We start from the raw sequence: 13,681 nt of genomic DNA, 5'->3' as shown, positions 1-13,681 counted from the left end.
TCACTAACCAAAATCTTTGAAATTTTGAAAAAGTCACTCACTTTCTAATATCTTAAGGGAAAACAACTTGTTCAACTAGACCATTTGTCATAAAACAATACAATTATTAGATATATGTATGTATTTCAATCAGCGATAACTATTGGTAAAATTGCGAAATATCAGTGTAAAGAATTGATAAGTAACTTAACGTAACTGTATATAGCGAATAATAAAGAACATACTGAAGTATTAAGGAAGCGTAAAGGAAAGAAGTATTAAGCACAGCGAATTTTAAGACTTATTGGACAGAAAGAAGCTCAAACTCTCTAATAACTTTCAGACAGCTTAGCAGTTCATGAGTCAACTATTTCCAGACGTTTATATGCGAAGAGAAAGATACGAAAAAAGAAAAATGGCTATCAGTTCATTTAACTGAAATTACCATTTCCAAACAGTCTCAACATCGCGGTTTAAGCAAAGAACAAGACAAAAAGAGAAAAGCTCTGTAATAGAGCAAAAAGTAGAGTATTAGCATCAGCGATGACTGAAACTGTTACCGCCGATGTATAATGACGTTCATTAAACGAATTGAACATCGTATTGCTTCAAAAAACCAACTAGGACACTAGAGCAGAGGAGAGTATCAGAGACTCAAATATTTTGCGTGTGACAAGTAAATTCTGTTCTGCTAAATATAATTATGTATCTATTGCAACCTCTCTTAAATTATTTATACACTTAAGATCTATCACGGCCGATGGTGCAAGATTCCCTCATAGTCATACATAGTTATGCCTTTATTAAAATAACTACCTGAAAGTTCTCCCATCTCTAAAATTTTCTTAATTTTAAGTTATTGTACAAAAACTGGCCACCTGAAGCTTGCACACTAACGTGACATACGCACAAGTAAAAGATTACAATTGTTAATAAACTCACATAGTTAACTAGAGTTTCTATACTCAATAATTGTAAGTTAACCCTCGTATCTATGTATAATATATATTAAAGTAAATCAAAGCGAATGGACCACACACTGCCAAACAAAGCCCTCAAAAAATACAAAAATTAGGATTTTTGTCTGCACATGTTGTATACAGACATGACGCCAAGTAATGGCTTATTTTGTTAACTGCGATTCGACGAAAAATGCGAGGACAGGCTATAAGGGAATGAAAAGAAAATATTTTTATGAGCTAATTTTTTTATATACGATATCTTTCTTAAGAAATATTCTGATATTTTCATATATTAATTCAATTCAGATTTAACAGTTCTATTATTTATGTTATTTTATTATTATTTATAACAATATACGACAATTCAATTTTTGTAAATGTATTTAAATTGGTTTTTCTAAGTTAATAATACGAATAAAAATTATAATACTCTTTTTTATAATAGCATTAATTTTAATATCCAATTAAATATTTTTTATATCAAATAATTTAAAAATACTCAATTTTTACTTATAAGATCAAATTACGTTTCTTATACTAACAATAAAAATGTATTGCTAAAATTCCTGAAATCCGTAGGACACAAAAAGCCTTATAATAGTGAGGTATTTTCGTCATACTTTTAAAATTCCAAAACTTAACTCGACCTTGACATTCTTTTGTTAATAATTTATTTCACGACCATCTTGAATTCTTTTATTACTCATACATTTTAAGTTTGAGAATATTATTATTTTGTTATTGCATCATTTTCTGGAATTTATTTTTAAAAATAATTACTTTATTAAATATTAGTTATAAAGTTAGTAGGTATTAACTAGTAACACATAACACGGCAGAACAGGTTATATGCAAATGATATATACAAATAAAATAATTCTCAATTAATACAAAATATTTTCAAAATCAACAAAAAATAGATTGTTACAATACCATTCTTATTGTTGTTGATTGTTATGAAATTATAAAATGGATGCTTATAGATATTAAAGTTTTACAGGTAGAAATCACACCTAGGCTAAAAGCAACGAGAAAACGAACGCCTGTGGTCGGTTAACTTTTAGAGAAATTCTAGTCCGTCATATCTTCAACCGCCAAAAACAGTGAATTACAATTGTAAACGAACAATATTAAAATAAATAAATTTATGTTCCAGTTGATCCAAATGAAGCAGTGTTGACGTTTTTAAGCTTCAGGTAATATCCTCTGGCGTCCACTTAAGCACTGATAAAAGTACTCGATATATAATGCTTAACAGGTCAATTGAAAAGTCCCCGGCCTACCATGGTAAAACCAATGTTTTTGGCAAAATTAGTTTTTTTTTATTCAACATAATTCCCTTCAAGGGTGATACACTGATTATAGCGACCCTCCAACTTTTCGATACCATTTTTGTAGTACGATTTGTCATTTACTTTAAAATAGGCCTCATTTCGTCGATCACCTCTTCATTCGACGAAAATTTCTTCACAGCGAGCATTCTTTTAAGATTTGAGAACAGGAAATAGTCGCTGGGGGACAGATCTGGAGAACATGGTAGTTAGGGCCAACTAAAAAACATGGATTTAATTCTAGTAGCGCCATCTATGTGTCAGGCCGGGACTTTTCAATTGACCTGTTATATAAAAATATTAGGCTTAAGCAAAATATGACGAAAATAACCCTTTTGAAATCTCCATTTTCGAATCAACAGAGGAAATGAATAATGTGAATGAATCGAAATGTGAAGTCAGCCCGAAGAAAAAAATCCTAAAGTACGACAGATCTATACAAACATGTGTTACACTCTCTTAACATTTAAAAAATTAATACGAAAGATAAAATATTTCTAGGTAGAAATTGCACCTTTTCCAAAACCACCAAGATAGCAATAATGTTTATAATTCAGTTTGTGGTTGATTTGCGTTTAGTAAAATTTGATGCCTTATTGATATCGTCAGATAACAAGAGCAGAACGTATTACTACTAATCTCAATTTATTACTTCTTTATTTACTATTTATTAAACGATTTATTACTTCAATTAAGATACAATAGGATATCCAATGAATACGATCCATAGATGCATTACATGCATCCTTGATAGTATTTAAAGTATGAATTATTCATCTAATTTTGTTGAATATATTAGAACAATAATATGCTGGGATATGTAACATTTGTATTATTTTATGACCAAAACCACTACGCTGCTTCAATTCAAATTACCTCCAGCAAATTTACTTAAAGGAAAAAAAGAATATGAGTATCATCAATAAAATAACCAGGCCCCTCTCTTGAATGCACATAGGAAAACAGATCAATACCTTATCTGAACAATTTCAGTGATTTGGTTCATATGATTAATTTTGAAGAAGTTATTAATTTTTACAAATAAAAGCAATTATAATATATTCATATGACATAAAAAACAATAAAGTAAATATAATGGAGTAAGCTTTAAAATCGCCGGATGTTTATTTCATGCAAACTTGAAAACGAAACAAACAAAAACTAGAGTTTTCAACTTTTAAGCTACGTGTCAATTACAAACACACACATTATGTATCATATAAGTAATAAAGTAAGTAATAAGTTGTTTAAATATTTTTCATTATTTAAAAAAAAATTAAAGATATTTCTTGAACATTATAAAAAAACTTTTATTTTTAATAAATCTTTTAAATGTATACTTTAAATTTAGTGCACTTTAGTATTTAGTTTTAAAAGTTTATTTAAAAAATCGCAACTTTGTACAATATTTACACAGTTAAAAAATTGGTTTCCTACTACAAATGGAAAGAATAAATAAACGAAAAAATTGAACTGGGATTTATCCAATAAGCAAATAACCTAAATTTGCACAGTGTCGATTCGTCGACTACTGTTCAACTGTAATTGAAATAATAATTTGCATTTTTTTAATAGAATTTATGTGAGTGAATATTTTAGGCACATTGACGATAAAATGCGGTAATAAAATATTGAAGAATATTAAGTAAAAATACTATTAGTAAACACTTACGCAAGATAATAATAATTAAATAAAATTAATAAGTGCAGGTAATAACTCTAAAGAATTCCCGATAATAGTACAGCCGTCAGTTGGGAACTGTGATAGTAGTATTATTGAAATCAAGTTCCCTAATATCTGCTAAGACAGATCAAAATTGTAACGATAACAAACCTACTGAAAAAATGTATGATGATAATTTGAAAATACAGATGCAAATGTATTTGACACGGCTACCAAAATATTAAATTTACATAGTTGATAGTAAATAGAACACAAAAAAAAGGTTTCAATTATATACATTTTATTATATTTGATTAAACTATTCCCAGCTCTGTGGAATGAAAAAGTGTATCCGGTATTGTATAAAATTACCTTGTAATATTTTGCTAAATAAAATGCACAAATTGTACTTTTGAAGTTTATTTTAATAAGAGAGATACTTTAACATATTGAACTATTGGGTGTACAAGAAACTATATACTTAATATTAGCTTTTTGTAATCTTATGATGGGATTTGATTAACACTTGTTGAAGGCTTGAATTTAATTAATGTTTTTCTTTTATTTTAAGAAAATATGGCTGTTCAGTTAGAAACTCATTTTCTTTCTTCTGCTGGTTAGCAATCAAATCTTGTAGTATATATTTCTATTACTAAGACTTCATACCCACTTGTACGACCAAATCCATCATATTATATTATATTAAATATAATTTTCCATGTTATTTGGTGATTGAAAAAAGAACGAAATTACTAGATACTCAGATATACAATAAACAAAATAAATGAGGCCTAACCTCAAATGTTATCAACAGTGTTATTTACCTCGATCTTATGTTAACTACATTCTAGATATAATAAGGTACTTAAAATTGTAAATACTTACATTATAATGCTCTTATTGTTGTAAATAATAAGCTTGAAATATTAAGCACATTTCTCTAATATTTTTCTGACTTGGGACAAAAATACACAACTTTACCGATGTATAAATAAATTAGGGATCCTCATACCATCGATACACATATTAAAGTCAAATTATAATGCAAAATGATCAAATGAATGCATAAATAAGACCTGTACCCATACAAACCGTACAGTGCAACCAAATCAACTACGTCACACGCAGAGTTGGAGGGCATTTAAAATTACACTATTTCAAATGTCAGCCCATTTTTTGCAGAAATATCTTTTATAAGCCTGTTCTTCAAAAATAGTCATCTAGCCTATTAAATAATCTGATCGACATATTGTGAAGTCGAAATCTAAAATAGGAAAATGTAGGGCGATGCATAACACAAATAAAAATGGTTCCAGAGCTCTAGATTATCGATATTTCATCGTTGCGCCTTATAGCAATAACAAAACTCTGTAGCTGAAAAACGAGTTTTAAATTCATCCAATTAAGCCATTGATCGAGCGATGTGTGATAATTAGGACAGACTAACAGTAATTACTGAAAAAATAATTTTCTATGTAGTAAGGCGACACGTCCGCGCTGCAGAATTGGAATTCTAGCTGGTCGTTTCATAACGTAAAAACCGTATGTGTCGCAGAATTTTTTGTTTTTCGTTGGACACATACAGCGGTGGTAATTTGTCGGGTTTGCGTAACCATGCCGCAATCTAAATTGCCGTTTTCCTCTGTCAACGTCGCCAAGTACCTAACATGTAATGGCACCGAGCAGATGGGAACAAAGATCAATTTATACGGGGGACTGTTAAACAGTTCCATGAAAATTATATTTTCAAAAAACAACATACTGTTATTTTCCTTGTAAAGCAGAACAAATACTTAAATATCGAGCTGCGTTATCTATTTCATAAAGAATGTTTTTCATATAAACCATAAGAAATAATAGATAATTGAACAACTATTTGGATGAAAATTAATCGTATAACTAGTCAACAAAAAAAAGTACATTAACTATGTGCAAATATATAGCAAAGTTATCTTTCGATCAACAGTAACTGTTTCGTTACATTTTAAGAAATCTGTCATCGAAGCCCTTTGAACAATTTTGGAAAAGTATGGCGATGCTGTTCCATAATATCGCAATAGGCTACTTCTCTAAAAATAAAAAAAAACTAATCAGGTACAAGAACAGATTAGCGAGAAGTGCTCGCGCCACTCTGGATCCTAAGAATAAACGCATGACACAGTGCGCAATCAAAGAAATCAGGGGCAGGGTTAGAGCCTGAAACGAAAAGAAATGGGAATCATTTCTTCAAAATCTAGAAAATCCCACTGCTCCCTATGACCACTGACGCGCGCCGCCAAAGGATTAATGGGGAAACTTCGAACACAACCCCCCTCTAAAGGCCGATTCCTCCACGGATATTGCCCTAACAAATCCGGAAAAGCCAAGCTTCTCGCTAACTCATTCAAGAACCAAATGAAATGCAATCCATTTCTTGGTCCACCTCAACACACATGGTCAGATGTCCATCATAAATGACACCCCCTCTCTAAAGAGGAAAAACTTCCAATCAGTTCATCTTCTGAAGAGCATAGAGAGAGACCCAGAGACCTTCAGCTCTCCATAAAACGTCTGTCTTCTAAAAAAAGCTCCAGGACCAGATGGTATAACAGCAAACCATCTGAAAAACCTCACTAGCAAGCAACTATCAGAACTTGTTAACATTATCAACTCCATCCTGAGGTTAAAGCATTTCCCAAAGAACTGGAAACATGCGCTTGTTGCTGTCATTCCAAAAAAGGATGCCAAGTCACTTTCCATTATTAGTTACATTATTAGATTAGTTCACTTTCCAAACTTGCTGAAAAAGCGATATTACACGCTTTAAACAACTTCACAGACGCATACCACATAATTCCGAACGAACAATTCGGTTTCCGTGCCAAACATTCAAGCCTTCATCAAGCTGCCCGCGTCGCAGCAACAATCCACCAGGCATTAAGAGAAGGTCGAAAAATTAGAGCCACCTTTTTAAATCTCTACAAAGCTTTCGATCAAGTATGGCACCACGGTCTAATATTCAAAGCGAAACAGCTTGGTCTACCGAATGACCTAATCACCCTGATAGATTCAACCTTGGACGGTAGGTACTTTCAAGTGAGGATCAGTGCTATAACTCAGGCTATTCTGTTCCACCGCAAGGAGTTTCGCGCCTATCGCCTCCAAATGGATAAAATCCCCATCCCCTGACTACAGAAAGTTTCATACCTCGGTCTCCAGTTCGACCGCAGATTCCAATGGTCAACTCAAATATAGCACGCTATTTCCAAAGACAATGGCGTGTGCAGTCGTACTGTATAGTCTACTATTTCCACTCCTCTGCAGAAAAAGTAAACTTCCAATCCCCCAGAAAGCTACTCTGTACAAAATTCTAGTCCGTCCAGTCTGCATCTACGGGGCACGGGTGTGGTACATATCTCTGAGAGACAACTTGAACTACTCCAAGTGTTCCAATCCAAAATAGTCCGCGCGTTACTCAATGCCCCATGGTTTATAACGAACGTCAACACTCACCTAGAATCAGGCATCCATTTGTGAAAAATTTCACGAACATGTTCAGTGTAAGGTTCTCCATAGGCGCGTTAGAACACGACAACACCTTGATTAAATCCCTACCCATCCACAAACCTAGGTAGTAAACCAACTACGACAATCCCAGTCGTAACCCAGGGTCTCTGTCGCCCGTAAAACACTCACTATCCCGAACCCGAAGCGACATCAGCAAAAGACCATTTGGTTCTAGCTGGTTATTATGGAATAAGAAAAAAGCGAGAAAAGGTTAATTAGTGACGTAAATGAAACAAAAACTGCATCGCATTCCGTCGGTGCTGCCAATTCTACTTTTTAAGGAATTTATCTACTGATCTACCGCCAAGAAGGAAAATATCAATTTTACCCAAAACTTGACCCTAATTTCATATGTATAAATAATTTGGAAAAACGCTTCAATATATTGTATATAATTTGTTTTTCTATATAGAATCATATTTTTTCCGTTATTTGTATTTTTTACAATATAAATATTCATAAGTCTTATTTAACTTTTCTCTAACTCTCATGATTTGAACAAGATGAATTTATACAAAAAACAAATACACCATATATATGTAATATGAAACGTGTAATAATCTTATAATTGAAAAGAAGTAATCTAAGCTTCTTTTATGTCATATTCATATATGGTATTCCACTATTATGTATTTTATTTCACGGTATTTCATAGTATTTCATTCTACAGCTTTTCTGCACGTTAAAAATTTGGAGCTATTATCATTTGAAGTATGACAACACTAACTACGACAATTTAACATACGACAAATTCTATAAAAAAATAACGAGACTAGTACTTTATGTTTGTTATTATTTGAAATTACCATTTACATAAAAATAAAATTATTTATTGAATGATAACTGATTCAAAATTCTCAAGTTCTTTTCACTTTATCAAATTTAATCGATACCCAAACTATAGAAAATTCTGAAACATATATAATTAGATCTGTCCAAATAAAAAAATAATATAAACCACAAATCCACACATAATTGGGGCTCAAATAGCTTAAACGGAGATAAATAGTCTCCTATTAAATATTAAAAAAGCTTATACCTATCATGCCTTCTATTGTAATCTATTTTAATCAAGACTTAACATATATTGAAACATTAAAGTTCAAAAAGAACTCTCTAATATGAATTATTTATAGAGGCATGATTCAAATTCTATTTTATTTATGAATGAATTTAATTAGAAAAGCCTAAAATGGACAAATTTATGGCGTGAAATATGCCACGTGTTGAAATACACCAAGTACCGGCATGTATATTTATGGTCTTGCTTGCCCTCATACTACATTTCAGAATATCCCTTTTATATACCAGGTAGTCAGGTAAACGTAAGTGTTGCAAGACTAGTTATATAACTATTTTAACGTGCATCGAACTTAGCTGTCAGATTTGTATAAAATTGCTAAAAACATTTAATTTGAAAAATAAAATAAAAATATTTGTCAATCCATTCATATAAATTAACTAATATAAATCTTAATTTTTTGTAATTACTTCAATCCAGACATAATATAATAGAAATAATCTGATGTGGAATAAAAAGATGAATAGCGGATATTACAGCATTTCCGATATATCATCATTAAAGTTTGTCATTTTCTATTTTAAGATATATAGCTATAATTCGGGTCAATAGTTAATTTCCTCCCAAAACCATTTTTGTTATTTTAATTTTGTTCATGAATAACAATGCCAGAAAATATGAAGCTTTGAAATATCTTAAAACTATAAACAATCACGGCCCAATTAAAAAAATAATATATACATATATATATATATATATATATATATACATTATATATATATATAAATGATTGCTTAACTACATTTATATTTACTTTTCGTAAAGTATGTATGTTATTTCCATTTATTCCACTGATAATAAAAATAATAATGAAAAAAGAAAAGTAACAGTGAAAAATATAACAAGCTAACCCGAATATATCAGGAACTAATAAATTACCACTAAACAAAAAATAATATTAATTATGATTTTCCACATGTATTATTAATATTGTAATTTATTGTTAATTTAATTTTAAAGTATGTCAAATAATACAAGAAAATAATATTTAACATTAATGAGATTAAACATCCGTGTAACATTTTAAACGAAAAATCCTATAATTGCAGATAATAATAATTATAGTGACTTCACTTTAAATACGGAGAAACCGAAACTGTTTTAATAATGGAAAAAATCAAACGAAAAGTTTTACCTGGAATATAACAGAGTATTAACCTCCACTTTGTATTATTAATATTAACTATCTAAAATAAAATTGGTGTTTTATTATTAAAATGTTATAAATACTGGCTAAAAAGTCACTGTTAAGACACATCATAATTATATTTGAATAAAATAGAACTTAAGTCTATTTATATTATTTAAATCAAAACGAAAGGAATAGAATAAAAATATATTTTGTCTATATTCCACCATCAGTGCAATATAAAAAATTAAATGTGTCTAACTAACCGATAATATATTATTTCTCAAACATAATAACCTTAAAAAAAATTTAACGACTTATTTTTTAAATTTTACGTTATATAAACACGCTCCTTAGCAACCGCCGGCTTGTCAAAACAAAAAATCAACCTGTTTGAAAACCAATACAATTTCTATTTAAAATAAAACCTGGGTATTAAAAAAACTCAAATCTATAAAAAAAAGTACTAAAAAGAAACAAAGGTAAAAGGAATGAACCAGCGATAAAGTGCACATTCTTTCATAATAGATAAAACAGTATATAACCGAGTAAAGAAGAATCATCTAGATCATGTTAAACTTACCAAAACAAAACGTCAAATTACAGCTGTTCCAAACAAAAAGTAGCATCCATTCCCGAAATTATACACTCAAAAATTCACTAAATGCACTTTTCGCACGACATCACTTAATATACAAGTTCAAATCGGAAAATGCATTCTAAATATACACTCGATATACCCGTCTCGCTTGCCACACGTCCGTCCGAACGATACGCGATTTTATGAACTCGAAGATGGCGACTGAAACGGTCCCGTCACTTTTAAACAAACTTATTGACTAGCGTCATCTATTGGATTCTCACTTACTTACACCATCAGAATAATAAAAATCTACACCCCAGACTATAATGGTAATATTTGTAGTTTATCATAGTGACATCTTTTAGAAGGTATGAGAAATTATGATTTATTTATATAACCTCTAATTCATTATTGTTTTCTATTGCAACTTTTAAGTAATATTATATGTAGTAACATATAATATATACCAGAGGAATATAAATATATTTTGTCGTAGAACATTAGTGCATCCGTTAATGTAGTATACGAATATGAGATAAACTATGTGGAGGTATTTCATTATTTTATCAATATTAATTAAATCGAAGCTTGCATGGGCATCAATTGGTGATAGATCCCCCTATTATCAAAAATGTTTGGATAGGTGCCATTTATTAAATTGCACAGAAGGTAATTTTATTTTTTAAGATAAGTAATAAGTATTATAAAGTCGTAATACATTTTAGATGGAAAATATTTTCTTGGGGAATATACACAACCCTTGTATTTACAATGGACTTTCTGGTATTGTCTTGACGAATGCAAATATAATTGTATGTGGAAAACTATAACTACATTTCATGATTTAAATTTAAAGACACCACAGTTTTATGGAAAAGTAAGACAGGAAATATTTCCAGATATATCTTATTTTTTAAGATATATTTACACTTTTTTTTTTTGGAATTGATGCAATACTAAATATCTTTTCATTGTTGTTTATTAGATATTGTTCCATATAAATTAAATATTTTTATATGATCACAGAAAAATAAGTATATAATATTGATGAAATTACAGGTTTTTAAGTTGCATTTTAATTTTTTTTATTTTAGTGGCCTTTTATACGTTTTCTTGGAATTCAAGAGCCGGCCTCAATGTTTTTTTCCTTATTTAATTTATATATGCATGTAAAGATGCTAAAGATATTTCAAAAAAGAGTTAGATATGATAGTCCTTTGTATTCAATTTGGATCTCATTTGGACTGGTAAATGTTTAATATTAATTTTCAGGTGAATTTTACATAAATATATTTTAGATCTGTTGTAATGCTTGGTTTTGGTCAGCAGTCTTTCATACTAGAGATTTCTTATTAACTGAAATATTTGATTATATATTCAGTTTTTCTATAATTCTAGTCAATTTTTATGTTATGATGATAAGGTTAGTCCAGGGTAGAGATTTTGAATTATAAAAATTATCTGGCCCATTTTTATTTCAGGGTTTTAAGATTTAAATTACATCAGTCTATATTAATATTTCTTACCATTCTGATACTAGCATTTTTTTTAAATCATGGTTTATATTTATATAAGGCACATTTTGATTATGCCTATAACATGAAAATTAATATTTTAGTAGGTAAGTTTTCCATACAACATATTCATACACTTCTTATCAATAAAACATTAATTATTAATTATATTATAGCATGTATTATTAATAAAGGCCATTTTTATTCAATTAATATTTATATAATACTTATGTCCTATTAAAAATATTGATTTAATATTAATTTAAACTTAATATAATAATTTCAAACAAAATCAAAAATCAATTATATCATCTTAAGAATAGCTTTGTTGCAAATTGTACATATTTTAGGAACACTCGCAGCTATTTGTTGGTTTATTTGGTGTTTTGCAAATCGAAACAATCAGCCATATGTATGGAAATGTGCATTGTATGTTGCATTGACTGGTTTGGTGTTACCCTTAGAGATTATTGACCAACCTCCACTATTTTATGTATTTGATTTCCATGCAATTTGGCACCTAACCACAGCACCATTAGTTTTTCTAATTTATAGGTAACAATTTTCCTTAAATAGGAGCATTATGTATCTTATTTTATTATGTTTTTTACAGCTTTGCTATCGATGATTGCCGATACCTAAGGAAATTACATGTTGAAGACTTAAATTTTGAAGGAAACCAAAAATCTAAATTTAAATAAAGAAGTGTAAAATTCCGTAGTATATTTTAGTCATATTAAAATTATATATACAATTTTATATAAGTTAATTGATAATATATCATTTTTATTATTTTTAGTTATAATAAATTTTGGTTATATTATATATTTGTTTTATTAGCCAAACTTCACCATTCTAATCTCTAGTCTAATGTTAATCAGTCTGTGAATGTACTATGAAATATAAAGAATGAATGGTAATATTCTTCATCGAAAAATTGTTTCGTTGTAAATAAGGCTACATTTCTTGTCGCCGATCTATCTCACGTGATGACCAGAGAGAAACAGAAAATTATATTTGTAGTAATACAATTGCGTTTGAGAGTGACTAGAAATGAAGTGAATAGCGATAGCAAGGTGTTGGTGCATATAAAACTCAACAACGGCGAGCACGACACAATGAAACTGGGCAATTTCGCAAAAACAGTGCTTCTGTGATATAGGAATGAACAATATTTTATTACAATCCAAAAATAGATTATGGTGCCAACAAATCAGTTACAATTGGGGAGGTGACAATCGTTTGTTAATATTGTAAGGTTTTAAAATCCAGCAGTGAATAACCCAGTAGTTGTGCTGGTAGAAAAGTATAATTGCCGCAATTGGCCCAACCACCAAATCCATTATACTCATCAGTTTCTTAGGTGAAAAATTATTCTAGCCACTTCTTGACTAACATTCAAAAATATAATAGTTATTTCCCAATAGCGTTTCAATTCCTACAAACGTTTCCAATATTATTTGGCGCAAACTATTTTGTGCAGGATAATTTCACGCCCACTTTCAAGATATTATACGATAAAAGTTTTTTAGTAACATTCAAATTTGTATCAGAAATAAGTTAACAGAATCTTAAACAATTGCATATACAAGGATAAATTTATCACTTACTAGGGGCTATTACTACTACCAACTGCAGATTATTAATTCTTACAAATTTATTTTATGGGAAATCCGGATGCAGAAATTCATAAGCGTTGTGCTCGCAATCCAACATTAAAAGGAATTCAAGAGCTACAAATGCTTCATCAGAACAAAGATTTAGTCAAAATAGCGTTGGGTCGGATGCCATCTGATGGCCATAATATCGTCATCAAATATGTAGGTGATACGATGCTCTCCGGGTCATCCAGTTATTCAATAATAGTTAAAGATAATAAGAAACTTTGGTTAA

The 13,681-nt window shown here is 29.8% G+C and overlaps 2 protein-coding genes across 9 annotated transcripts in view; one reads left to right on the top strand and one right to left on the bottom strand.

Annotated features, from left to right (window-relative positions):
* RhoGAP19D (Rho GTPase activating protein at 19D) overlaps positions 1 to 10,488 on the bottom strand; it is a 520,079-nt gene extending 509,591 nt beyond the window's left edge. For 5 of the 7 annotated variants that reach the window (XM_076395790.1, XM_076395821.1, XM_076395827.1 and 2 more), the window contains exon 1: positions 10,275 to 10,488. The gene's annotated coding sequence lies outside the window, so the exon portion shown is untranslated. The remainder of the gene's footprint in view (positions 1 to 10,274) is intronic. The other 2 variants (XM_076395789.1, XM_076395794.1) reach the window with 2 other exon arrangements.
* Positions 10,489 to 10,530: 42 nt separating this feature from the next.
* PGAP3 (Per1-like protein PGAP3) lies at positions 10,531 to 12,611 on the top strand. Of its 2 annotated transcripts, none has more exons than XM_076395844.1 (8): positions 10,531 to 10,642; positions 10,771 to 10,943; positions 11,000 to 11,151; positions 11,369 to 11,521; positions 11,573 to 11,697; positions 11,756 to 11,895; positions 12,139 to 12,343; positions 12,402 to 12,611. In XM_076395844.1, exons 2-8 carry the CDS (start codon positions 10,817 to 10,819, stop codon positions 12,487 to 12,489), a joined length of 990 nt encoding a protein of 329 aa, XP_076251959.1. In that variant the 5' UTR covers positions 10,531 to 10,642; positions 10,771 to 10,816; the 3' UTR covers positions 12,490 to 12,611. The 2 variants fall into 2 exon arrangements, with proteins under 2 accessions (XP_076251959.1, XP_076251958.1); XM_076395843.1 differs by lacking the exon at positions 10,531 to 10,642 and adding an exon at positions 10,657 to 10,708.
* Positions 12,612 to 13,681: the final 1,070 nt, after the last annotated feature.

The sequence above is a fragment of the Rhynchophorus ferrugineus genome, unplaced genomic scaffold, assembly GCF_030347505.1.
Source record: "Rhynchophorus ferrugineus isolate W39M unplaced genomic scaffold, kcgeb_rfMv2 rfM2, whole genome shotgun sequence".
NCBI lineage: Eukaryota > Metazoa > Arthropoda > Insecta > Coleoptera > Curculionidae > Rhynchophorus > Rhynchophorus ferrugineus.
Note: the sequence above shows the minus strand (reverse complement) of the source record. Positions and strands in the feature narration are given on the sequence as shown.

What these genes read in the sequence shown, in the direction of transcription:
- PGAP3 (XM_076395844.1), top strand. Translation starts at nt 10,817, where the DNA reads ATGTGGAGGTATTTCATTATTTTATCAATATTAATTAAATCGAAGCTT. An exon ending in CACCACAGTTTTATGGAAAA is followed by an intron (nt 11,152 to 11,368) that starts GTAAGACAGGAA and finishes TTTTTATTTTAG; the next exon opens with TGGCCTTTTATACGTTTTCT. An exon ending in TTTGGATCTCATTTGGACTG is followed by an intron (nt 11,522 to 11,572) that starts GTAAATGTTTAA and finishes AATATATTTTAG; the next exon opens with ATCTGTTGTAATGCTTGGTT.